Source organism: Anomalospiza imberbis, chromosome 2, assembly GCF_031753505.1.
Source record: "Anomalospiza imberbis isolate Cuckoo-Finch-1a 21T00152 chromosome 2, ASM3175350v1, whole genome shotgun sequence".
NCBI classification, from domain to species: domain Eukaryota; kingdom Metazoa; phylum Chordata; class Aves; order Passeriformes; family Viduidae; genus Anomalospiza; species Anomalospiza imberbis.
In genome coordinates, this window is record NC_089682.1 from 46149056 (window position 1) to 46176539 (window position 27484).

The 27484-nt window shown below is 43.2% G+C and overlaps 1 protein-coding gene across 6 annotated transcripts; it reads right to left on the minus strand.

Moving 5' to 3' along the window:
- Positions 1–56: 56 nt before the first annotated feature.
- WNT11 (Wnt family member 11) lies at positions 57–27484 on the minus strand. Of its 6 annotated transcripts, XM_068180695.1 has the most exons (8): positions 27303–27484; positions 23862–24082; positions 14555–14790; positions 13862–13975; positions 13698–13777; positions 11932–12224; positions 3503–3547; positions 57–1478 (listed from the first exon to the last, which is right to left on the minus strand). In XM_068180695.1, the coding sequence occupies exons 2-8, from the start codon at positions 23942–23944 to the stop codon at positions 1304–1306; spliced, it is 1026 nt and encodes a 341-aa protein (XP_068036796.1). In that variant the 5' UTR covers positions 23945–24082; positions 27303–27484; the 3' UTR covers positions 57–1303. The 6 variants fall into 6 exon arrangements, with proteins under 6 accessions (XP_068036796.1, XP_068036791.1, XP_068036794.1 ...); XM_068180690.1 differs by having other exon boundaries at positions 13698–13975; XM_068180693.1 differs by lacking the exon at positions 27303–27484 and adding an exon at positions 24647–24751 and having other exon boundaries at positions 13698–13975.

Here is a 27484-nt window from a genome sequence, read left to right on the forward strand (position 1 = left end):
TTGGAAGGAAAATCAGAATTGCTTTCCGAGTAGAAGAGTGAAACAATAATCTAACATTTTGCTGTTGCACCAGTAACTTCAGCATTTATTTCATACTACTGTTAATGCTTGTTTATAATATAAGGATATATTTATGTAGGAAGTAAAGTAGATGAAAACACAAGATATAAATATCATACAAAAGAAAAATACAAAAGAAAATATGTACAGCCACAGATAGTGGTTCTGTGCTGTGTCAGGGCAGAGCCACATGAAGGACTGACACATTCCCATTCCTTCCTGCTGTGAATAGCTGCTGACTTCCATGGCTGTGCTCCCTACAGCCTGGACTGCTCCACTCTCTGCAGTTTCCTGAGGTTGGACCAATAGTTTTGTGGGGGAAGAAGCTAGTGGCATATTTCCCCAAGGACTTGATGGGTCAATGTGGCAGAATGTCAGTGACTAAGGGTATCACACCCAAAGGGCAAAGAGATAGAGAGCAGGAGCTTGCTTTTTTTTCCTTTACTTTCCCACTAGACTTGGATTTCACTTTGTTATTTTATCCTAAAGACTCCACTGCTGTCTTGTGGACCCCATAAAGTCCTTCTCAGTCTACCCTACTCTCACTGCCTCCAAGATTCCAGGGGATTTTTTTGGCTGAATTTTGTCCAGCCTGGAAAAATCAAGGATATATTTTCCTTCAGCAATCAGTTCAAAGTTGCAGACCTATGTAAAACAAAGATTAAAATTAGTTGTTCATTTCAGGGGATTGACCTGAAATCTTTTCACTTTTTTATCTCTCAGAGTGGATGATTCCTTGCTGAAAATTTAGTCTTTGGCAACAAAGGCAGTTATTGCTGAATAGTTGTAGCATTTTCCCTTGTGGGATGGTCCTAATGGAGACAGTACCTGTGCTAGAAGGCATAGGTAGGTGTGAGCCTTAGTTACTGTCAAACAAATAGTACCTTTTTTTCCGCCCAGGGAAAGCCTCTATATTTATTTCTCGGAATACTAAGGCATTTGATGGCTGGACATCATTGGCAACCATAGGAAATATTTTGGAAGAAGATACCATCCCATATGAGGTTTTGTCTTCTCAGAGAGCATTTTATTGGTGGGGAGAAACATTTGTGGGCTTGTTGCTTTTTGAGAGGTTTTTTTCTGTTCTTATTTTTACTGGTATGATTGTTGCTTTTCCTCCTACCATCTCTCCTCAGGTCTGTGTCTTTACAAGATAAATGATGTCTAGTCAAGGAAATGTTGTCTCTGAATAGTGCTGGGGTGCCGCTGCTGTCTTAGCTCCCAGGTGTGCAGAGGAGAGTTTTCATTTGCACACATATCTCTCGACAGTCCTCTCGCACTTTTTACAGGTCACGTAGCAGCACCAGTGATATTTGCAGTGGCAACGCTCCACCACTTTGTCCATGTAGGGGTTGTAGCCTCTGCCACAGCACATCAAGTCGCAGCTGTCACTCCCATTGGAAGTCTTGTTGCATTGTCTGGAAGAAGGAAAATGCTGTGAGCAAGTGCACATTCCTGTTGGGTTTCCCAAACCACTGCTGTATGGTGTTGCTAGACCTGACAGCTCTGCAAGGCACTGGGTGAAGCCAGCACAGCGAGTACCCAGCCAACAGCCCCCCAAGCCTGCAAGGGTGGCAGAGGAAGACCTGGGCTGCAATCACACAATCTGCTATGATACCCAAAATAACATTAAACACCTCTTCTGACTCTCAGTTTGGGCCTGGCAGCATCCAGGCTGCTTGTCCGCTGGGCCAGCCTGCTCCCACATAAACAGACAAATAAAGCTATTGGAATACCTCCGCAAGAAGAACCAATCATTCCATACAATCGGTATTCCCAGGCAGGCTCCAAAACTGTCTGAAAGGAGCTGGAAGAAGATGACACCCTAAAGAACAAACACTGGTATTTGTCCACCACTGCCTAACCTGAAAAGGGAAAAGGAGAAACCCTACAGCCAGGTAGTATTTGAACAGGCTCCATGCCAAGGATCCCAGGCTGGGAAGAATCCTGAGCAGGCTGTTATAGCCACTATGCAGTGCTGATCCTATCAGGGAAATCACAATTGATACTAGCAGGCCTGGACTGTGCAGCTTTTTCCCTTTGATTTTCTCCCAACATGGCATGAGCAGCTGGGTGGTTGGCCCCAAAACACCCTGAGCCCTGACCCAGGAACAGGAAATCTGGCAGGAGCACAGCATAGGATGACAAGTCACCAAATATTACACAGACTTTCATGGCTTGTTTTGCTTCTGCTTTTAATTAAAGACAGACTCAGTGGGATAAATCAGCTATTGTGTTGGGTTTCCTCATTTTGTCTGCTTGCCAGTGAATGGTTTGAGGTTTTCAGAAGCAACTCCTTAACTGAGGAATCACTTTCATTGATCTGTTCATTACCATTTCACATCTGTCCTCAAAAAACATCTATCCCATTTCCTAAAATACCCCAGTATTCACTGGACATGAAAGTGCACCAGGCATTGAATTTTGAATGTGATGAACCATGTCCTAGAGACACAATTTCTCCACAGACTGTAAAGACAACTGAGGATGTAAGTGTTCCTGTTTGGTCAGATGCTTGCACTTTTTTGATGTGCACCCAACACCATGGGGCTGTGAACTTGATGGAGTTTTGAAACTACTGTAAGAAAGGTGATTTATTGAGTTGGTAATTGCTGACATCTCTCCTAAATCTTATTCTCTGTGGCTATTTTTTGTCTATTTTGGGCAGAAACACTCTAAGCCTGCTTTGGGGCAGGAAGAGGAGAGAGCAGCATAAGTTGGACCCTTGAGCTAAGCAACTGTTAATAGATGAAAACAAATCCATGAGAATTATAGGAATTGCTCATGAGGTAATGCTTTAGTAGAAGTTATGGGATTAATGAAGTGTTGAGATTTTGTTCTTGCTCTTCTTTAAGTTTTTCTGTCTCCTGTTTGTTATTCTGATTCGCATTCCTCTACAGGTTCAGTGTTTAAAGTCCTCCAAACTCACTCTCATTCAGGAGTGTGTGTAAATATTTTAAAACCTTTTAAAGCCTCTACCGAAGCTGAAGTGTGCAGCCACACTGAATGTGTTTGCCTAACACTGAACCAAAGGCCTTGTTAGTGCCCTTGTGAACTGGGGCCCCTCCACAAGAAATCTCCAAATGACTCCTTATAAATGTATTCATAAATGTGTTAAGTATTCAGAGCAAAGGTTCAAATATAGGTGTGTTGACATTAGAAGAGGGGAGGGTATTTGTCAACCTTACTCAGCTTTGCTAGTGGACGGAAATGTTGTTTCCCGGAGGTTCACCTAGGAAGGATGGGGAATCTGCAGAAGCGTGGTGAGGGATGTGCAGTACATCCATGTCACTTCATGCTGGGAGCTCACTAAAATGGCCAAGAAAAGGAATACGGGTCCACTCTGACTCCAGCTCACCACTGAGGGCATTCACTCCCCAGACATACAAAGCACACAGCAGTGATATTTACCCCATTCAAATGGAAAGCAAAACTCTTCTACCTGCTGTACTGGGACCTGGGATTCTCTCTTTCCCTCCATCCACTCCTGTGGTTTGCCAAAAAAAAAAAAAAAAAAAAAAAAAAAAAAAAAAAAAAAAAAAAAAGAAGTGAATCTAGTAGAAGATATGCCTTCCAATATACTTTCCCCATTGCCCACAGTCTGAAACAAAAAAAGGAAAAAATAAAATTTTTATTAAATAAATCCTCAAACTTCCCTCAGTTTGGTATCAGGAAAAAGGGACATTCCCAAATGGGTGGGTTGAATAGCCAAAACAAAGTTTTGACCCCATCATAAACCTATATGGGCTTTTAGAAAAATTTCCTGACAATGCCACTAAGCAGAGATTTTGTTTTCTGTTTTAAAGCATAGGCCTGGATATGAGTTTGATTCATTTTTCATTAAACAAGATGAAGCAAGTAGTTTCTCAGACAGTGGGGGAAGACAAAGAGCTCCAAAGACCAGAGTTTACCCACAGAAGCGGCCCTGAACATCAGCTTTCAGAGCCTGCGGCTGTGATCTCACCAGGCTCCCCAGTGATGGGTTAAATTCAGTCTCATTTGTTTTGGGCCTATTCCAGCAACTCAGAGAAATGCCCTCCTCCTGAGCCTTGGAGAGAAAACATGAAGGCAGGCGATTGCATTCTAGCACAACACTGTAACCCCTCGAAGCACCTGGAAGACTGTTGAGAAATTATGCTTCAGCCGTAATCCCAGCCACAGTTCTGGCTCAAGAACAGGCTTTTACATTGTCACAGCGCTTATTTCTTCCTTAAGAAGGGAGAAGATCAGCAGCGTTGGCTAGAGAAATCCCACTCGATATGCCTGTCCAAAATGTCCCCTTTCCGGTCCTCATTTGCAGAAGCACTGCAATACACCATTCAGACTCATCGTGGGGGTGGCTCCTCAGCAGAGGTGAAGGAGAACACTGCAGAACTTCTAAGAGTCTTCCCCCAGATGGAGAGGAGGGATTTTAATTTTAAAAGGGGGAGATCATAGAATTATTTTGGTTGGAAAAGACCTCTAAGATTGATGAAATCCAACTCAGCAATGTAACACAACTTTATTGTGAATCCCTATTGACTTTGTCCCATCAGCAGATAGAAGGATACAATTTTTTTTTGGTTGCACGGCTGGCACCTGGGATCCAAATTGAGGCCAACTCTCTACTGTCAACTACAATTATGACGTATAATGACAGGGATGAGATACCCATTGGAACTTCATTCCATCAGTCCTATTGATAAGAATTTTTGGTGAGGATATTAAAAAAGTCATTCTGGGGCACAGCAAATGCCTTTCTGGCCCAGTGCATCTCCCAGTGGATGAGGGAGATGCTGTTACAAGAGTAAAACATAAAACTAAGCACTTTCTCATACATTGCCAGCGCCTGGGCTGTTGCATTAGGGATGATAGAAGGGATGTTCCTTCCTTGACATCTCATCCCCTTGGCTGTGTGATTCCCTTAGCCCTTTCTGACCCCAGGGAAACCACCTGCCTTCATGAACTCCAGCAGTCCCCAATCCCAAAACACAGTAGTGCTGTGTTATGGTTTTTTTTCTCATTTAAATAAAATTCCTATTTATTTCTTTGGTACTCCTTGCTCTAGCAATGTCAAGTAATAACACAGTACATAAAAGAAAGAAAGAGAAAAATCATTCAAATCCCTCAGGAGATATATAACACAATGGACATTCCTAAAAATACATCAAGGTCACATCTTCATGTAAGATTTTGAGGGCAGAATCTTATCTACTTTTAAATTGCATTCTCATCCACAAGGAATGACTGGAGACTGGCACTAAACAACTGTACAAGAAAGAATTATCAGCATATGTCAGTGAGGAGATGTCAAGAGAGATCCTGGAATTAGACTGTATTTTCATTAATGAGAAGTTGAGAGTGAGCTTAAAAATTTGGGGATAATGCTAGGGAAGAAGGAGTTGAGGATATTTTGTGACAGTGTATTAAAGTGCAAAGTAAGCAACACACTTTGAGAAAGATCCAGCTAAATGTGGAATGTTCCCAGGACAGCCAGAGGAGCAGTTAAAACAGTAGAAAACAATGAAGAAACTGATTTAGAGATATATGTTAAAAGAGATGTCTTCCCTTCTATAAAAGATTATTACTACAAGGGGAGAGAAAAAATGTTCTTTATATGTCAAGGAAAGAGGACAAGAAATTATTTGTTTTATTTTAGATTATGTTTTATTTAAATTTCAATTAAGAAAAGCCTAACACTCTGAGGATAGTAAAACCCTGGATCAGGTTGTTTAGGGAAACTACTTTTAAGACCAGAGTAGAGAAATGTCTTTAGTAACAGCCTAGGTGGTGTCAGTTCAATCTTGCTCCTGGAAAGATCAAGGTCCATGTAAAATCATTCCCAGACCAAATTTTCTCTAACTCAAATGCCATTTGGTTGCAGAGGGACAAAATATGTTTAAGAGAGCTAGATTCATTATCCATTGCAATTTTACTGTGTGAAATTATTCTTTTTACAAATAAATTTATTATACACAAACCTGTTCAGGAAACTTTATTATCAAATCCAGGTCTCTCAAAGTAGAAAAAATTCAATCTTCCCCACACATTAACTAAGATAACAAAAAAATGCATAGCTGGCCAGCCTACTTACTGAAATGGGCACCAGCTGCAAGCATGTTGCCCTGAGAAAGAAGGAATAACACCTAAATAAAGTGGGAGAAACAGAAAGCAAATGTTTTTCTGACTTTCATAAAATCATAGAATAGTCTTGGTTGGAAGGAACCTTAAAGGCCATCTAGTCCACCTGAACCTCTGCTATGTACAAGGGCATCTTTAGATAGAGCAGGTTTCCTCCAGTTCTTCTGGGACACTCACAAAAGCATTATTTGCTATTTCTTATTCAGAATTTATCAGATCTCATCAAAAAAATGGTATTGCATCTGATAACTGCTCCAAAACCGACTATCATTGAACATATTATAACTTACTCAAAGCTCATCTTATCCTGTGCCCTCACTAACAGAAACTAAAAGAAGCTGTAACAAAAAACAAACATCAAATGCTGTTGTCTACCCATAACTACTACACTTCCCCAGCTACAGATTTTAATAATTTTTTGGCAGAGTGCTTCTGCCAAAAAATTTAATTGCCTACATAAACAAAGACTCACAGAGTGGTTTGGATTGGAAGGGAACCTTGGAGATCATAGCATCATAGACTAGAATCATTAAGGTCAGGAAAAGCCTCCAAGATCATAAAGTCCAACCCTCGGCTCAATACCACCAAGTTCACTAAACCATACCACAAAGTGCCATGTTCACTCATTTTTTAAACACTTCCAGGGCTGGTGACTTCCCTGGGAAGCCTGTTTCAAGGCTGAATGAATCCATCACTGAATAAAATCTTTTTAATCTCCCTCAGCACAACTTGAAGCCATTTCCTTTGCTGGTTTCCTGGGAGAAGAGACCAACCACGGCCTGATCACGATCTCCTTTCAGGGATTTGTAGAGTGTGATAATGTCTCCTCTGAGCCTCCACTTCTCCAGACTCAACAATGTCAGTACTCTCAGTCACTCCTTGTATGACTTATATTCCAGACCCCTCAAACAGCATTCTCTGGACACACTCCAGCACCTCAGTGTCTGCCTTGGAGTAAGGGCATCAACACTAACATAGTACTCAAGGTGCAGCCTCACCAGTGCTTGGTACAGGGGGACAATGTAGTCCAAGATCAGCCTGTTCCAACCCCCATGCCATGAGTAGGGACACTTTCCACTGGTTGTCCCAAGCCTCATCCAGTATGGCCTGGAACATGTCCAGGGATAGGGCAGCCACAACTTCTCTAAACAATTGGTTCCAGTGAACAGCCTCACAGGGAAGAATTTCTTCCTAATATCCCATCTAACCCTGTTCTCTGGCAGTGGGAAGACATTCCCCCTTGTTCTGTCACTCCAGGCACTCGTCCCAAGTCCCTCTCCAGTTCTCTTGGAGCCCCTTTAGGCACTGGAAGCAGCTTTAAAGTCTCCCCAGAGTCTTCTCTTCCACAGGCTGAAAAATCCCCATACACAATACAAAGGATATTTTAGGGGTAGCAGGAAAAAAGTGATATCAAGGGCTGCCACTGAACACTGAAAACTGAGCAGCAGATGCATGCTCAGCCAACTTCATCTATGTTCATATCCAAGAAAGCATACCAGTCTAAGACATTTCTGACTAATATTTAATATTGGAGTAAAGAAAGGATAAGTGAGCAAAGAGCAGCCACCAGAGAGTGGCCACACTCCTTGCCACAGTGAGTCAACTGAGGAATGGTGACTGATGAACCCAGCTAAGCTGCAGCACATAGTTTGTTGCAGTCTGATTTCTGCAGCCTAAGAGAGCTCCTTCCCACATTTGGCTTGATTCCAAGACTGCTCTGGGAAAGATCAGTAATAAACAGTTCTGTTATCTCTGCAAGGTTTCGGGGGCTGGATATTTTTGCATGCATGGCAGAATTTCCTTTCCTTGGATTCATTAAGGAGAATTAAATAGCCTTTGAAACATGATACATTGCACCTGCTTATAAAGAAGATTCATATTTTTGCTTCTTTTCTCACAAAAGAGATCTCAGTTTTATAATCTGACATTATTTTTCATTTACTCAAACCTGGTAGTGATTTTTTTCAGGCAGGAGCAACTGAACTACTTTATTAAAAGATGAAAAAGTGCTTTTTTCCAAGAAATCTCTGAGAAGGGGAATATTTACATTTCTTTCCCAGTAGTTGATTTGTTGTATTGAAAGTTTGACTTGCAGCTTAGCAGATCAGCTTCTTTAGACTTTTCTCCAGACCATTTTTAATTGGTTATGAAAGTGTGATGGTGGTATATAAGCAGAGTTTGGCTGGAGTCAATGTGGCAGTAAGCCTTGTTTGCAGGAGACTTGGATACCGATTGCAAAAATCAGCTCCTTAATGAGCTTTTCAGACTTCAAAGAGGCCTCAAACCTCAGGTTTGAGTTTAGTTCTGTGTCTTTGAAATCTGGACATACCCTGAGCACTTGGAGGCATGCAGATTTCCAAACCATTTCTAAATTTCAACAAGCTAAGAATGTCCAAAGTGTCTTAGAAAATGTTTCAGGCTTGTTCTGAAAAAGGCTTTGAATCCTTTCAGGAAAGGGCTCTAAAAGACTTTTGAGTAATCGGGAGCTCATTTTCTGAGTGGATTTTCATATGGTTCATCTACAAAGTAATTCCTTTTCCTGCCTGAAAAAGACAATAAATCTACATAATATGATCCTTCACATTAGAGGGATCACCAATTAGAATATCCTTTCCACCCACCTGGCAGTGTAGGATTGTTTCCTACAGCATACAGAGAACTCCAACACATCCAAGGTGTTGCAACTTAACCATCAGCTTCCATCCTGTTTCCAGCATGCTATGAGCAAGAACCAGACCTTGGGGAGAGGGAGGAGGAAAAAGACTTTCCCGGGATATGCTGCAAAACTGCTCATTTTTATCACAAAAAATGCATCAATATGAATATTTAAATCAAGGAACAGGGAAAGGGGGTGTTAGTGGCATATTCCACCCTCCAAATCCCTTTGGAGGCATAAAGCAAGGCTGGAAAATACTGAAGATGCCCAGATCAAAGTCTCCTGAGCTGTGGACATAGGGGACTGTACTATACAGCCCAGGCATGGACTGACCTCTGCACCCAGAAAAAGGCCAGAAAGGATATGGGAAGGTGATTGAAGAGAGAGTATTCCAAATAAGGGACCACAACAGGAAAAAAAAAAAAAAACAACAAAAACAAACAAACAAAAAAAAAACTTTTTCACTTCATTGGCATGACTGGCCTTAAAAACTAGACTACTTGGAAACAGTGGAATCTACCTCCAGAAAATTTTGATGTGCATAAAGATAAAATGTTCAAATGCCTCCAGGACATGACTCATTAAATAAAAACATGTTTGAACTATTCCCATGTGAGCATTTTTACATCATTCTGAAGCATGAACCACATTTTGCCATGCCCTCTCTCTAATAGCATTCCTTTTGTGCTCCTTCTACCTTATCCCTGTAATTAGACATTATCTCTTCAGCCCTGTGGCAGGCTGGAACAGAGACACCACAATTAAAATGTATTTAGGCACCCTCTTCATGAAAGAAAAATTGCAAAGAGAAAAAGGCATCCATGGGAGGAGGAGACTAGGGAAGATCTTCCTTTCCCTGCTCCCCCCAGGAAGCATGGACCAATCTTCAAACACACTGTGCGTATTTTACATTTATTTCCTCTAGCAATTTAGTTCAGGAAAGGAGCTGCTGTGGCTTGTATAACACATGCCAATTTTGAAATACCAGGCATCTTCTCAAGAGGCTGCAGATGGACTGTAATGAAAACAAACCCAGTCACACATGATCTTAAAACTTGGCCTGAGTGATGCCTGAAGCTCAGCTTGGGACTATCTCACACTCCTCCCCTCCCATGGTCATCACCATCTTGCACATCTGAGAATGAGGAGTATTTTTTGACAAGTTCCTTTTGAAAGTCATCCCCTCCCGCCTTAATATCTTGGTCTTCTAAATCCTCGCTCAATCTCACTTCCTGTGGACCCTTGGCTGGCAGGTTCACGATCATGGCTGTCATCCATCTCGGAATAAACGGACGCCTGCAATACACATTTTCCTTTCCTCAGAAGGAAAAAAAAATCATTCAGGACCTTGACATATTTTTCATCCCTAGATGGGATAAATAGTTGAAATCTGCTTTAAATAAGATTAGATTAAGAAGTCACACCTCCCTGTCCCTTGAAAGGATTTCAGCTCAAGGAAAATGTTTTACTTGGCAAATCTGTAATGAATTCAACTTTGTTTTGACACAACCTGTTCATTTAATGCAATTCCTATAAAACTAATTTCCAAATAATCTTCACCAATTTTTTTCCTTGCAAAACAGAAAGGCACAACAAAGAGGTCATTTTCAAGGCACAAATATGTCAAAATCCATACAAATCCACAAAATCTTCACTTCTACTAAGATGACATTTTCTTTCAGAAACCTGTTTCAATACATGCTTTTTCCTAGCTATTCTTAGTGACTTATAAACATCTTCACTTGATAATTAATGCTCCACTGCTGAATTGGTGATAAAGGCCAGCCTGGTATTCCCACCACAGAGCTGTCAGATACGTGCCCTTGTAGAGCAGTCCAGACATTGAGGTCAGAGGATACAGGACATTAACTGTCATAAAACATCAGGGGACAAAAAAGACAGTCTTGTCTCACTCAGCTGTCTTGTCTACTGATCCAGTTACATGCTGATGCAGAATCACAGAATCATTTAGGCTGTAAAAGCCCTCTAAAATCATCAAGTCCACAACACTGCCAAGCCCACCACTAACCCATGTCCTCAGCTGCCACATTCCCACATGCATATATAGTTTATCTTGTCTGCATCTGGGTAATTTCATTTCAGCAAAATTTTCTCTCCATTGAACCATAATGATCCAAATACAAGTATGTCCACTACATTAAAAGGCAGGCATCCCAAAATAGGCCAGGCACATACTCCTTGCCACTTGCCTGAGCCTCCACCATGAAATAACAGAAAGAGCAAAGAAGAATTATGACAACTACCTAAAGAAAGGTAAACCAGCCAGAGACGTTGAAATCCAGCCATTGCAGCCACCTAACAAAAATTAGGAAAATTCTGGAAACATACACCTTTTTGGCTGTTGATGGTTCAGCTTTAGAGAGATCAGATGGGTCTGCCCACCTAGAGATGCTCAGATTGCTGAAATATTGAATTAGTTTGTCTTGGAGGAAATTAAACAGATGGTGGGAAGAGAAAGGCATGTCTGCTGCCTGTGAAAGGGGACAGTATGTTGCCCATTGGAAGTTGGGCTTGATCATAATGACCTTAAATCCCCAATATTAATGCAATAAAGAATTTTCTCTGCAGAGTCATAAGCAATACAAACACACCTGGACCTTTAATATGCAGTAGAAGAAAAAAAAAATTAAATATCATCTTTGCAGTTTTGGGGTGGTTTTTTTTAAGGCAATCTAGGAATGCTGGTTCTAACTGGATTAACATTTGCCTGCTTAGGGGAGCCTTAGAGTAACAACTTGTCTAATCAGCAGTGACTGCAAGAAATTACTGAGACTCAACACAGTATAAAGCAGCTGCTTGGTCCTTACAAGTTCCCGTGGAGGTAAGCTGCCCAGGGAATTTTGAAATGTATCTTGTGCCTGATTGTGTAATGGAAAATGTGTCAGCAAGCCCTGCCTTGGCCACTGCCATCATTAAAGGCTTAGGAATTGGTAAACCATATTGTATGTTAGAGATGTGCTTTACCTGCATGTACACGCCACCTCCTTGATTGCCCCTTATTCATACATGTTCCCCTCTTGCCCTTTCCTCTTTGGGGTCAGAGTACAGTGACTACCCACTGCAGAAGTCCTCACCTGTCCTGGGTCCCATGTGACCCCACTTTTTCATTCTTCATGCAGAAATCAGGTGAGCTCTGCAGGTAAATCAGCTCTGTCTCTTTAACTGGCCTTATATCAATGTCCTTCGGCACAAGGTATTTTCGTGTGCCCATGGGCCGGTGAACAACCTTGGTGGCAGATAAATATTTAGTTTTGAGGTCCAATGCAATGTCTCGCAATTCTTGAAGGCCTTTCCAACAGGTCTTGATAGAGCATGACCCAGAAACTCCATGGCACTTACATTTCATTTCAAGAGAGGCTTTCAAGACCTGCAAAATGAGTGCAGAAGTTAGGAAATGCCCTTCTTTTACAGCCAAACATCCCACAAGCTTGCTAATGAAGGTACTTCCTTAGCAGGAACTGCTATAGAAAAGTACTGCTGTTCTCATTTCTGCACAGGCAGTCTAGAGTAGCTACTTTGAAAGCAAATGAGATCCTACAGCTCTTCAGTGATCACTATCAGTCCAGGACTACTTTCACAAGGGCTGCTTTGTGGCCAGAAGGCAGAAGAGTATTTTGAATTTTAATTAGATATCTATATTGGGCTGCATTTCCACCCTCTAAATTCCTAAGGAGATGAATATCAAAATATTCCATTAATAGATAATTAACATCAATTTCAACCTCCAGCTGCTTTGGGTTTTGGTAAGAGAGATGTCATGGCTTTGTTGAATTCAGTGCACTCTCTCCCTGCCTTTCTGCTGGTCATGGGGACAAAATAGCCTTTTACTTTGATTCTGTACTATTCTCATTTCAGTGGGACATGGCAGGATGCTGCCAAAAAGGGCTGAATGCACCAGCCATGGCAACGTAATATCCCAAACAAAAATTTGCCCTTTGCAATTTAAACAAAAAATCAAGACATTACAAAAATAAAATAAAATTTAAAAAAACCTCAAACCCCAAGCAAACAAACCAAATAGTGTGGGAATAGTAGGAGAAAAAAAAAAAAAAGAGCCAGAGAGGGAAACTTCAGCATGGTTGTGCTCTGCAAAGGTGGACTCAGCCTGTAGCTACAGAGCAAGCTCCCAATGAGCTCAGCATGCTCCAAGTTTGTCTGCACAGGCAGCCCTGGAAAGACCAAGCTGTGAAGTAGGAGCAGTCTATGGAACCACTGGAGCCTCAGAGATGAGTGCAGGGGTCAGTTTTATAGCCCCCCCCCAATCCATTTCTTCAGTTGTATGGAGGGCTGCTATAGGGATCTGCACATCAGTGCACACCAGGCACTGCACATGGTAAATATCCCTCCACTGGATGCAAGCTGTGGCAAGCAGCTTGTGCCAGATATGAGAATAATCACTAGCATAGCAGTTTAAAAAGGAAAAAAATCCTCTCTCCTGCCTGCAGGGATGGCTGGAGGCAACTGCTGCTGGATGCATCTGGCAGATGATAATCCTCCACATTTACACAGCACTTCACTTCCCACAATGCCTTTAGCAGAGCACGATGGGACCCATCCCCACCACACCTCCTGGGGTAGGCAGAGCCAGAGCCAACACTGACTGTGCAACAGGTAGCAATGAGACATCCCACCCACAGTTAAACAGGGCTAACAATAGCATTTGGGACACCCTGAGTCACAGGGTGAGTTATACAGCTACAATTTTCACCAGGCTAAAGGACTTCAGAGCAATCTTTGAGAAACCTGCTCCTTTTGCTAGCTGATAGACACACTGAACCTCACCAAGTGACCAACACTACAGATGATTGTACAAGTACAATAACTCTTGTGGATTTGTTACCTGTCTCCCTACTTCACTGTTGTGCAGATGCATCAGTTTATTGGCTTGTGATCCTGATTTTTTCATCTTCATGGGAGCATCTGAAAATTTGGACCCCATGATAAGACCATAGTTGAGGTTGTCTGCACATCCTCCCCATCGATACCCAGGTCCAGGTGTCTCACCTGGGATGGGACCACAGGAACAGCCAGGGAGGTCCCCGGTGGTGCAGGCTCTGGCAATGGTGTGGCTGATGGCAGCAGCAGAGAGGGCATATACAAATGCTGACTCCCTTGTGCCTGAAAGAGACAAGAACACCATCTCAGCTTCCTGGGCCAGATAAACATTCCCTAAAAAGAGACTCATAGTCTGTGTCCCACAAAGTAGCCAACAGACCAACTCACTGCAGCTGAGATGTCCAATGGCACCACTAGTTTGGAGCACATCTAAGTGAACTCTTCAACGTAAGACAAAATCCCAGCAGGGCTAGTAGTCACATGGATTAAGGAATCTTGTTCATTGTGGTGTGATTTGCTCTTGGAGCATGTGGTTAAGCCCTCCCGTGGACTCTCATGCCTCCTTTTGCTCCTATGCTCGTCCCATGACTCCCAGTGGGATGAGCAGACCAGAATGGTGGTCTGCTTTGTAAGAGTTGTGGTAGACAAGGTCTTGGATCCAAGAGCTTCTGGGCATGACTGGCACCGTAATGATGAATGTGGTCTCAGAGAACAGGACAAGTAGGCTTTGTAGTCCCTCCATGGCCTCCGAGGAGCAAGACCCTTCCTGTCTCCAGCACACACACACACAGACACACAGACACACACACACAGGCTGACTGTACTGACTCCAGTCCCAACTGAGCCAGCAGTGCTGTTTACCTCTCTCTAAGTCCAGCAGGTAGTTAGGAGCCAACTCTATTGAAGAGCAGTTCCACCTCATGTCTGAAAATGTTTTACGACAGGTCTTTATCACTTCCTGCGCTGCCTGAATAATGGTCTGCATTAGCTCCAGGTTGCTGCGGCACAGCTGCACCTGAGAAACCACCAAGCCTTCAAGCTGCTTGCAGTGCTGGGTTTGATTCAGGGCCAAAGCCAAAGAAGTCTTGGACAGAGCTCTGAGGAGACAAGCACATGCAAAAAAGCATTAAAACACAGTCTAGTCGCCTATGTTCACCTGACTTAATTAAAGCTTTCTTTAAATAGGTGCTTAGATAAAGCTGGTGAGAAAGATGAGCAGCTATGAAGAGTGATTTATTGCATATAAAGTAGGTGTTTAAGGTAGGTGGGAAGAAACACCCTTTAGCAGTGTGCAATTCTCTCCCTTATTGAGGCGAGTCTGCACAAAGCTCCAGGGGTATATGTCAAGTCAACTGCATGTGTAAATCCTATGGGGAAGGTTGTTTGCTGAAGAATGAAGAGCACAGACCTCCCAACAGAGTGAAAAATGACCCATCAGTTCCATGATAAAAGAAACCTGGATCTTCCAAGACTGTGGTATTTGGGGAAAAAAAAAATCACGGTGTTATCAGTATTTTGTATTCAGCATCTGTCTCACACACTCTCAAAGGATTATGCTAAATGTCATGTTATTAATTATGGAGAAAATCCCCTGCAAGGCCTAGGGAAAAATCATCAAATTTGCAAAACATATGCTTTCACTTAGAGTTAATGCCAAGGTCCTCTACTGATTCAATCATTGTTGCAGATAGATAAGTCTGTTTCTCTAGTTTCCAAAAACCTTAGTGCAAAACCTCAGTGGAAGTATGTGCAGAGAGAGTACCACAGTCAAATCTGAGAAGGGATCCATGAATACCAGCACAAATGTTACCATGGAAGAAAAGAACAACATCCCACAGTGGTGTTTCTTCTACTGTCCAATTGCCAACTTTTGCAGGTTTAAAAAAGAACAAATGCTGACATGCATCTTACATGCCATACTCTTCTTCTCTGAGCACCCACAACAATCGGCAGAAGCCTAGTGTGTAACTCTCTTTGTATCTTTTTGGCTTTCTTACAGTAGTCATAAAAGTTATGCATTCCTATAAAACAACTTTCTAGCAGGCTGGATCAATAATCTGATGGCATCTGATCCTGGCAACACAACTGTAACACATATTTCCTTCTGTCCTTGTTAAATGTATTGGCTTTCAGATTCATCCCAAGCCATCTCAGTTAGTTTGGCTTATTAGCAAACACATTTTGGGGTGCATTTCACTTTATTACTGTAACATCCACATTCTTCAGAAGTTAAATGAGATGGAAACAGAGCTGGAAATTGAGATGGAAAATTGAGCCCTAACAAAATCTGGAGGTATTAAATCCTTGCTGAGGATGAATAGGCCTGCACTGACAAATTCCCAGGTGACTGGGAGTTTGGCATTTCTGGCACTAGATAAACAGTGGCAAACTTGGAAGGGAAACCGCTGCTCTGCCAGCTATATAAATATATACTTCATACTCGTATTTAACAGGTCCATTAAACATACTGCAAGCAGAAGTCATCACTAGTGGATTTCAAGAGAAAGGAAAAAGTGGTGGACTTGACAGAGTTAAATTATTGGTTGGACTCAATGATCATAGAGGTCTTTTCCAACCTAAATGACTCTATGATTTAATCATCAGAAATTCTGCCCTGGAGTTCACCTTGTTCCCAAACATACTGGTGTTCATACAATGTTCCTTGTTTGGAGAGGGTCCCCTCCAGAAGGCAACTCAATCTGCCTTAGATGTGAACTTAAGCTAGTGGAGAAAAAACTTGTTGGTGATATACTGGGTGTTTAGGTATCTCAGAGAGATCATGTCCTTGAAGGTAGAGACATGAGTCTCTGAATAGTATAACTGCCACCTGACTGCAAACCTCTACAGTGTGGACCTCACAGTAGTCCTTCAGGATCCTTTAGCTCATGGAAAGCAAAAACCACATCTAGGAAGTAGTTAGCCTTTTGTGCTTTTGAGACCTAGAGTAAGATACCATCATGACTTAGAAGTGCTCATTTTCTGCTCCATATAGGAAACCCAGATACCAAGCAGGGACACAGACATCTGAATGGTATAAACACAGAGCTTGAATGAGATATGAGCACTTGACACCTGGGATCTGTGAAAATTTATCCCAGAAGCCTATCAGCAACTCCCAGGAATGAGCTGAAACACAAATCAGGCAAGAGGCCAAAGCAGCTCATCAGTAATAGAGTATAACTGATAAAAACTCCAACCCAGCATGTCCCAGCAGGAAGGAAAGCAGGCAAGGGTGGTAGGAGCAGTGAGGGAACTTCACATCCTGAGCTTCAGGCAAATGAGGAACATTCCAAGTCTCTGAGAGAGGCTGTACTATGGGGCAGCAGCTCAGTTTTCTAATAAGACATGTTGAGCCGCACTTGAGAGGCCTTGGAGTGTTTTGGCTGGCCCTCCAGAAGGATGCATATATGTTCTAGGTCCTACACTACATTTTCTGATCCTTTATAGAGGTCTTCAGCCTCTTTAAAGCACCTGGAAGGCTACCTTGAGCTACCCCTATCTCACTGTTACAGACAAATCATGAATAGCATGAATAGCCATCTACAGGTAGGGATGAAAGCAGAATTCAGACCGAAACTCATCCTCAGTGTGAAAAAACAGGATAACAGGATGTGATGCAATGAGACTATATTATTACAGATGGCTTGAAGTGATCACCATTAGAGAAGCAGTTTTATAGTGCAACAAGAAAACAATTTACTTCATGAAAGAGGGAAAATACCTTCTGATTGGTGAGAACTCAGTAAATGGCAGCAATGGCTATTTGTCATAGAATGAGCCCAGCTCCAGGAAGCCTACCAAGAATAAAACTGCAAGATGCAGGAAGGTGTTTTTTGAGTATCTCCCAGGCCTGAACTTCATGTCTTTGCTTATGAGAAACTATAATTGGAAACATCTCCAAGCATTGGGAGGAAAAATTAAAAGGTAATGGAGATGGAAAAGAAAACTCAGTTACTGTAGTCACTTGCTGAGACTGAAACTTGCATTTATAAATCACAGATCAGTAATGTGACAGGCCTATTAGGTCATCTATTCCATCCCCTGACAACCTAGGTTTGCCCAGTCTCTGTCCTACATTTAGGAATATCTTCTCCACTCCATGTCACTCTAAACTCTCCCTGTGGAAATGCACCACCCCTCCCTGCTTTCTAAATTCTGTCAGCATCAGGGGATGGACACCCACTGCCTGCAACACCATTACTGGGAAAACAAAATATCTATATGTGGAAAGAAAATCATCCCACAGGAGAGGCTGGTCCATGGTAGGATTTGGTGGTGGGTCTCTGGCCTGTCTTCACGCAGTCTCCACTGATCACCAGCACTGTGAGGGAAACTGGAGCCAATGGGGCATTGCCAGCCTAAAAATCCAGCCCTCAAGGGCATAATTAGAAGAATATCCTTCATTCCTCAACCTGGGAAAAAAATCCCTGACAAACATCTTTCTGTGGATTCACACCCTTTATCTGAAAAGGGGATTTTACCTGCTTTCACCCTGGAAATGCTGTTTTTCACTGTTTCATCCTGGTAACATTCTCACTTAATTCTCCTGCCTCATCCTTCCTTCTCCAGACAACCAAGGGGTGGTTGCTTCAGGGTTTTTTAAAATATACATATTTGATCCATCCCTTTAAATAAACAGGGTCTAAGCCAAACATCTCCGGATCTATATATAACACAGCAGGTCCTTCAATTGAAGTTCTGGGTACTGACAGAAAACCATTAACATAATTACAGAGGAAATATGCATAGATGGATCATGACATTTGTTTACTCTTTTATTATCTCAGGCAGTTATTAAATTCATTTGAAAACATTAATGCTCTGCAGTGTTAGGTCCTTTGAGAGGTATGGGCCCATTCCTGCATGTTAGGGCCCCATGAGAGGACTATTCATAGAAAGTGCAGGTTAGGAAGAAGCACCTTCAGATGTCAGCAGATATCAATGAAAGTCATATATTATTTGGTTTACAAGGCACCCTGTGAGTAGGACACTGCTCCTGGTCAAGCCAAAGGGAGAAAAACTCCTTCAACTGAGCAGCAAAGTATTGTTGTCCTTTAAAACACCCTTGAAGGGTGGAAGAATCTTCTCCCTGAAGGCATCTCTCCACCCTCCCTTGTGTGACATGATCTGCGAAAGTCTCACAAAGGGACTGCTGGTGAAACCGTGAATTTCTACTCCAAATTACCAGCTTTGCTTTCTGAAAAGGCATTATTTTTAATGCCTATTCCTAAACTCCTTAATCTTCCAGGGATGTGGGTGACACAAAAAGATTTAGACAAAATTACATGGCTGTGGAGAGTGAAGTATGTGGTCAACATTAATAAAGAGAGGCAGAGATTGAGGGTTCTTTTTGTATTTGATCTCATTGAAGGTTTTTAATCTGCAGAAGCCTCATTTTCTCAGTTTTTCATCTGGAAAAGGCTTGCAGGGGTGTTACAATAACATTGTCTAAGCTCCTGGTAGTCAAAGGCAGCCCATGCCCCTGCCACCCTGCCCTGCATCAGTTCCAGTCTGGGGACCACAAGTGCTGGGAAAGACACCATATCCCCTGGTAAATGTTAATGTTTCCCCTGGTCCTGTAAGTGCTTTTTAAACAGAGAAGTAGGATTCATATGATTAAAAAAAAAAAAAAAAAAAAAGAAAAGAAAGAAAGAAGGAAGAGTAAAAGGGAGAGAAGTATGTGTGTGGGGAAACCAACTCTGAACTAAAAGCTTAAAATAAAAGCTGTTTTCAGATATGGTGCCAAATTCAGTGCTGGCAGTAGTAGGCACAAGGCTGTTGACTTCATGCCCAAGCTTGAATGAAGTCAATGCCAGCAGTGAGTTGGCTCACTGAGTGCCGAGGAAGGCCATGGAGCTTTGTCAACTTTTCCTGAACTGCCTATGGAGCAAAGAGCAACTTCAAAGGCATGGTACTCCCCTTTCCTCACCCCCAGCCTACTCCCCTCCTGCCATCCCCATCCTGCAGTTCTTTCACAGCAGCTCATCTAGCAGTCCCTTGCCAGGCAGACAGTCTCCTCACAGGCGCCCATGTCTCCACATCCCAGCTCCCTCCCACTGCTTATTGAAGGAGAGAAGAAGGAGCTGCCAGGAAGCACAAAATCTTTCCATTTTCTCCCCTGCTTTTTGCTGGCTGCAGAAGGGCTGCTCAGGTTTGGCGGGCTGGGGGACATCCTATTTTCACCAAAATATGTGGTTAAGCTACCTTTTGCTTCTGAAGGGCTGCAATTTAACCATAGGAATTGTGCAGCAACTGCTGGGAATGCAGCTTAGCTGGGGATTGCTCCAGAGCACATGAGACATAATTGGGTCACCACAATGGGGACAGGCAGAGACTTCCTGAACTGACCAAGCTCCACCTAAAAATAATGGTATTCCTAATGCCAGCACTTGCTGTCCTGGGCATTTTCTGCAAGCAGTGAAAAAAAAAAAAAAAAAAACAACCAAAAAACCCAACAAACCAACCAAACAAAACAAAGAAAAAACAAAACAAAAAAAAAATCCCCAAAAAAACCCAACCAAATAAACAAAAACCCAACCCCCCCCCCCAAAAAAAAAAAAAAAAAAAAAAAAAAAAAAAAAAAAGCCAAACAAACCCAAAAAAACCCAGCCCAAATCACTTGCTGTGTTTGGCTTATATACAACCACATTGAAGGAGATATTCAGTACAGAGGGACAGAGGAGATGCCAATCCCTGTGGAGGCAGAAGTGCCTCAGAAGCTACTCAGTGCCTGGACATCCCAACATCTGCACGCCTTTGGGGCATACACACCTGGCTGCAGCTCCCGCTAATGCTCATCTGTTTTTCAGTTCTACCCAAATAAGTTGCTCCACCACCTGCTTGGTCAAACTCAAACTCTCCTGGGAAAGCTAAATGGATTGCAAAAGCAGATGGGGAAGGTGATAGAATTACTAGATGCATTGGCCCTAAGACATGTCTCATGATAACCAATGGCTGCCTCACCTTCCCAGCTACTGTGACAAAACAACATTGAGCACCACAAAATGATGTAACCTCCCCACGTACCTGCTTTGCTGTAAGGATGGGAAAGTGTTTGCAAAAATAAGATGCAAGGTCTCATATATATTGATGAGAAAGGTTGTATCTCCACAACAATCCTGATCCAGCAAAGATCTGGAACCATACTCTGGCTTTACACCTGAGTAACTCTCTGGAGTTTAGATGAAAGACCACAAGATATTAAATTTCTCCAGCAAGAGAAATGTATACAAGAGCAAGAGCATGTGTACAAGATGCTGACTGTCCACACACCATGCTGGGTGTTTGGTGGGGCCCAGCATCAACTTCCAACAGATGGGGATTTGGACCACAGAACTCATAAAAATAAGCCAAGCAAAATAAAATAAATAATTTCTTTTTTTATCTTCTCCCTGCTTTTAATAATTTTCAGGGCATATTTGTGTTACTGAGAAGTCCTAAATGGCTGAATATTGTGTTTTTCTTCTTCCCCTCCCCCTGCAATTACAGCACACACTGAATCAAATTAAATTTCCTATCACCTTTCATATCAGTCACTCCCTCATCTCCAAGCTGGTGAAACCCACCTCCTTATCTCTCCTTTCCCCTCCCAAATCCTCTTTGAAGCTTGCCTCTGGCAGCATGTGTACAAAAATTATGCAGCGGGCAGACCGATGAGAAAATCCCACAACTGAAAACATCATATAGCACTTTCCTCCTTCTTCATCCGCTTCTTATTCCCCACCTCTCTGTTCATGAGCAAGAGAAGGAAGGAGCAGATTTCAGTTGTACAGCACCCAGAATATGAGTCCAGAGCTGGGATAAGCAGGTATCACTCAGTATTTAGTACTCTGTTTGCCAAGAACTTATCCATGCAGTTTCTAAGGACAGTCCCTGAGCCCCAAGAAAAAAGAGTGATGGGGAGCAGGGAAAATTACCCTGTGTTTCCATAGGAAAATAAGGGTGGGTAAATGAGGAGAAACAGCAAATGAAAAAAAACCAAACATAATTTTGTGAATTTCCAGCTGCCATCATCCCAGTTGCAAAGTGCTGTGGACAGAGAGTGCAGGTCTCTGCCAGGTTTAAAACAGGTGTGAGGGGAGCTCAGTGCTGCATCTGCATGCCATTCATGCTTCAAATACCACTTTAATCCTAGCTTTCATCTTTCCCACTCACTTTGATAGGGGGGATATGTCTGCTGGGAAGTAGAGGAGCAGCAACTGTGGTGTCTTGCCTCCAACTGCTTCTCCCCCCACTCATCCCCACAAGCAACCCTTGCAGCTTAACTACTTAGCAGCCAGAAGGCTGCTTTTGACAGCAAAGCTATTAGGGACCTTTCCCTGCCTCCCAGCATTTTTCATGTCTGTGGCTTGTCACCATACTATCAGGTTCCTTCTGGAGCTCATCTCACCCCTGCCCTTCGAAGGAACCCAAGCCCTTCACTCATGATTAAGCATCTTGCCTAAGTGGGACACCAATGCCAAGCATATGGACAAGTCCCTCCAGTCAGTCATGGTTCTACACATAAAAGCCCTGCTGAATCAGGGTGCCACAAAACAGCTTTATTTCTGTGCTGTATAGAAATAAACGTTGCAAAGGACATGAACATGTTGCTAAATGTCCTTCAGAAAGGAGATGCCTGCCTTTCCTGGTGCTAGATATAGGCAGAGCTAAGACCCTAAATACTGGAGGAAGTTGGCAGAAACAAACATCTGGGTTATGTAATTGAGCTCTTGCTGACTACTACAAGGTGTAAAGCCAAGGCAGAGAAGAGGAAATCAGATCCTTACTCTTCCAAGATGGTCCTTAGAGTATGGAGACAGCAAATGAAAGATTATGGAATGGTTTGGGTTGGAAGGAACCTTAAAAATCATCTAGTTCCTGTCTTCCTGACATAGGCAAGCATGCCATCTTGAAAGATGCCCTAAAGCAGGTGACTATTCCTCCCACCTGACCATGTGCATTTAAACACCCTATGGAGAGATTCACTATGCTTCTCTTTATGGATATAAAAGACAGATGTGTGGCCTCTGGCAGCTCCCTGCAGTACACAGCATTGCCAGAGGCTATCACTTACATTTCTGTTGGATATCTCTGTTTGGAGAAGACGAATCACCATCTGGAAGATCCTCTCTTCCCTGACTGCATGATGGGGAGTAAAAACACTGGCTCCAATGGGATACCTTAATTTGCAGATATCCAAATTTAAGCCTTTATAAGAGGTGGCATGAGTAGAGCTTCAAGTGACAATGATTGGAACAGCAGAATGGCAGTTAGACATAGCATGAAGTCTGTAGCAGGAGCAGCAAAACAGGAACCTCTTGTCCAAGTTTCACTGTCCCAAAGATCCTTTCTTCAATGCACAACAGGGTCTTCCTGGCATTGTATATTATTATGCCTTTTTTTCTACCAAAGATGCTTGTTTGAGGCAAACCCATATTCCTGTATTTTTTTGTGCCCAGCTCCAAACCAAGTAGAAAAGACATCACTTATCAAGGTTGTGAAACCAGATTGGCTTTGGAGTGGCCTGTTTGTTTATTTTGCAGCAAGCAACTAACTGATTGTTTGTTTAAGCAAAGAAATGAGATGGTGATGTTTTCACTTTGCAGTACATTACCTCCAAGGAAATTCAATCCTGATTTGATCACAGTCCTTGGTATTTCTTCACCCTCCTCCCCCCTCTTCACCTCATTTTTAACACCATACACAAAATCCAAAGGTTAAAAGGTCTACAAAAAAACCATGTTATCTGTCAAGCATCCTTTGTGGTTGGAGATCAGCAGCATTATCTCAGCTGCCATCCCCACTGCTCTCAGCTCCTACTCAGCACAACGAGTGGTCCTGGTGGGAGAGTTTCCCAGCATAGCAGAAGCTAATGCTAGAAGTTTCATGAGCCACTTAATGAATGATCATGTGAGCATTCAAGTGTGTGCCTTTCCCTTGGTATCAATGAGGAGAAAAAAAACCCAAATAAGCCTAAATCATGCATATTTTAGAAAGAATATGGAGACATTGTTAGCATAAGCCCATAGTACACACACTTGACATCAATCAATGCCTGGAGAATTGCAGTGCTTGCTGCTCTTTAAACAGTTTACAGCATGCCTCAAGCAGCAGTTGTACAAACAGGTAAGAGACCAGCAATTCCTACAGAAACATTAAAAATGCAGAGATAGAGCCAGATACTTACATCCATTTTATCCCATAGCAAAGCCCTGTCTGCAGAATCAACAAAAGAAAACCAGCTAAGAAAAATCGCAGACTTGGCTTCATTTTCTCCACCTTCTCCTGCTAGCCAAAGGAATTCAGCTTCTCCAAAGAAATTTTTTTCTAAAAAAGGAGTTTTCTTAATATTTTGTGCAATGTATTTTCCTTCAGTTTGGGTATTGCTTGTTCTTGGAGATGAACAACCTGAAAGGAGAAGGAGAAAGAGCCCAAGCTACAGTTAACTCTGAAGTTTAGCGAGCCACTGAGAGAGAGAAATTGATTATCCAAATTGCAAGGGAGTGGCTTATGAATCATAAAAAGGTTTGGTTTATCCCTTCTCAGTCCCCTCCCTTGCCAAGCCTTGACACAACCTTTCAAGTCAACAGACAGAGAAATCGTATGGGTTGAATTACACAGAGTTATGGTCTGATTGTGTGTTTCCATTTAACCCTGCACATGGCAAGACTTCATTCGCTGCTTCACTTTAGTGTGTTTTTTTTTTTCTTCCCCTCTCCAAAAAGTTTGTGCAACTGCTTAGGAAGAAGAAGAAGAAAAAGATAGATCTTTAGATTAGCTCAAATCTTCAGCTATTCATCTCTCCCTTTCCTCTCTCCATATTTCTTTTTCCTCTCTGTTTTTCTGCAGAGAAGGCAAATAATAAAAACTGCATTTCCCTACTTAATGCAGGTGCCCTTGCCCTGCAGATGTTTCTCTCTGATCTGTTACAATAAATGTGTTTTGCTTTTTACCTCTTGCTTTTCTTCTCACCTCATTAACTCTGCCTCTCACTTCCAAGTCCTTGGCACCTGGATTTCAGGGAAAAGGCTGCAACTTTGTAAACATAAAATCCAATTTTTGTCTCCAGGAAGCAGCAACAAAAAAACTCTCAAGGATATCCCCACACACCCCCCCTTTTTTTTTTTTTTTTTTTTTTTTTTTTTGTTTTTTTTGTTGTTGTTGTTTCGTTTTGGGTTTTTGGGGGGTTTTTTGTTTGTTTGTTTGTTTTTTGTTTTTTCCTTCTTCAGGCCAAACAGATAAACAAACCAGATGCAGGACTTTAATCCTTAGAGGGGTCCTCTCTGTCTCCAGGGCATGGCTTGCTTATTTTAGCAACAGTATTAATAGCAGTAAATGGGTTTCCCTTCAGTTATTCACTTCAGACACTGCCCCGGGCTGCTTTTTGTGGTCTTTGCAGTGGTTTCCCATCCCATGAGAAAGACAACAGTAAAATAAACAGAAAAACCCGCCCACCACATTGCATCTCAGAAGTCTCACAACCCATTGCATAGCACACTGGCATACCCAAACTATAACTCTGCATTCCCCCATAACACCCCCTCAAAGAGGATTTGGAAGAGACTGGTTGGAGCAGTCAGCTTAACTTTGGGAAACCTCTTACCCTGAAAAAAGGGTATCCTACCTGATCCCCAGCTCTGGATTTGCCCAGCTGCAGCTTTCTGCCTAAATATTCCCATTTGGGGACCAATTGGGTTGGGGGGAATGAATATTTCTGAGTGTTTTCTCTACCATCTGCAGCATATTTTTCTATTCAGGCTGCTTTTTTGGCTATCCCAACCCCAGCGCCTGGCATAAAGGGTTACTAGAGAAGTGCTATTATTACAAAGGATTTTAATAACCTCTAGGGGCGAGTTCCTGGCTCCCTTGAAGTCCAAGACAAAACAGACGGCAGGATTTCATTGCCATGGATTGTTTTTCTTTAATGCCCACTTGGATTTGGGTTTGATGCATCCCTTGAAGGCAGTGCTCTCATGAGCATCCAGGCATACATGCTTCCTGCTTCAGAGTATTTCTATATCTTTTAATCTTTGGGAGCCCTTTTCTTCCCGCTGCTCTACAAGCACACTGGAAACCTTCAACCCTTAATCCTGCCCATGCCTTTCAGTTTCTATTTAGATATTTCAGATCCCTTATCTCACCCCTGTGAACTGCTGGACAACATAAGAGTCGAGTGTAAAATGTCTCAGATGGTCTAAAACGCTCTCACTAAACCTGACCAGCCAACACCATTCTCTACTCTCCCCCCCTGCCTTGAAGAAGTCAGAGTTTGGGGTTTTTTCAACCCCTGGAGTGTAAGAGAAATTATCTAATTCCTCCATACCTACCCAAAGAACTGCAAGTTTTGCATGCAATTGCACCCCTTTTATTTGGAGAGGTAATAATACCTTTTTCCACTCAGTCCAACAAGATTATATTTGCAAGAGCAATTTGCAAGGAGACCGTGGGACACACTTTGGAGCAGACGTGATGTTTACATCTCTGGCAAGCCTGGGTCAGTGATCAAACCAACAGCAAGTGGCCTGTGGACTCCTAAAAACAGGAGCTGCTTTTAACTCAAAGCTCTCTTTTCTCTTCACCTCAAGGCTGTTTGCAGCCAGCTGCACTCTGGCACACAGAAAACACTCCCATCAGACACTTCCAAGACTCTGGACTCAGGGATGGGAGCAGGCAATTTTAACTGTACATAAAAGTGTGAGTATTCAGCTCACGTTTTTCCAGTTTTCCCATCCAGGAAACAAAGACATCCACCTGACTCTCCTGCAATCCTGCAACTCTCTCCAAGAGCACAGTAGCCTGGTTTAGGGGTAACACATCCCCAGATGACCTGCAGTGAGGAGTGGGAGCAGAGAAAAGGAATAGAGGGTGGCGGAGCTGATTCCAGCTGCCGGGTCTCACCACTCCCTTGCTGCCTTCTGGATCTTCCTTCTACCCTGCAGCCCCTGGGTGTCCTCACTAACCTGCAGCCTCCCGGACTACTCTCTCCTCTGCAGCTCCTTGCATTGCCCTGCACATTTGCAGCTCCATGTCCCCCCTCTGCCATCAGCCCCCGGGTCTCCAGTCTCCCTTCCAACTCGGGTGTCTCCCCTGCAGCTCATCCGGCACGGGTCTCTCCACCCACTGGGTCTCCCTCCCCCCTGGGTCCTCCCCTCGCTCCTGCACTCACACTTCCCCTTGCCGGGTGTCAGGTCTTTTAATTCAGCTCCGAATCTCCTCCTTCCCGGTTTCCCCCGGGTATCCCCTCTCCCTTGCAGTCTCCAAGCCTCCCCTCTCCCTTGCATTCCCTCGGTTCTCCCTTCCTCATGCATCTTCCTGGGTCTCCCTTTTCCTTGCAATCCTCCAGGTCTCCCTTCTCCCTTGCAGTCTCCAAGTCGCCTCTCTCCCTGGCATCTCCTCGGTCTGCTTTGCAGCCTCTAAGAATTTTCTCTCCGTCGAACCCCCCAGGGTATTCTTATTCCCATGCATCTTCCGGGATGCATCCCCTCTCCTTGGAATTCTGTTCACGCCTCGCAAACCCCTGTTCCTGGTCAGCCCCGCACCTTCGGCGTTTCGAGGGGCTCCACCGAGCCGCTGTCCCCTTCCCACCTCTCCCGACAGTGGCTCGCACACCCCTACGGTCCCCACTTACCTCCGCCCGGGCCAGGCTGAGCGGGGACCGGGGCCGCTCTGGCGGGGCGGCCCCCGGTGCCGCCTTATATGCGGCCCCCTCTGCTTTCATACGCGGAGTGATGTCAGCTCGGATTAGCATAACAAAAGGCTCCGCGCCCCGCGGATGCCCTCGCGGGCAGGCCCGGAGCCCCGCGGGGCTCC

Bases quoted from the DNA above. Each gene is read 5' to 3' on its own strand.
- WNT11 (XM_068180690.1), bottom strand. From the start codon at position 23,944: ATGAAGCCAAGTCTGCGATTTTTCTTAGCTGGTTTTCTTTTGTTGATT. The intron at 3,548-11,931 runs GTGAGGACTTCT...GGCAAACCACAG, and splicing joins TCACATGGGACCCAGGACAG to GAGTGGATGGAGGGAAAGAG. The intron at 1,479-3,502 runs GTAGAAGAGTTT...TCCTTCTTCCAG, and splicing joins CCCAGGTCCCAGTACAGCAG to ACAATGCAACAAGACTTCCA.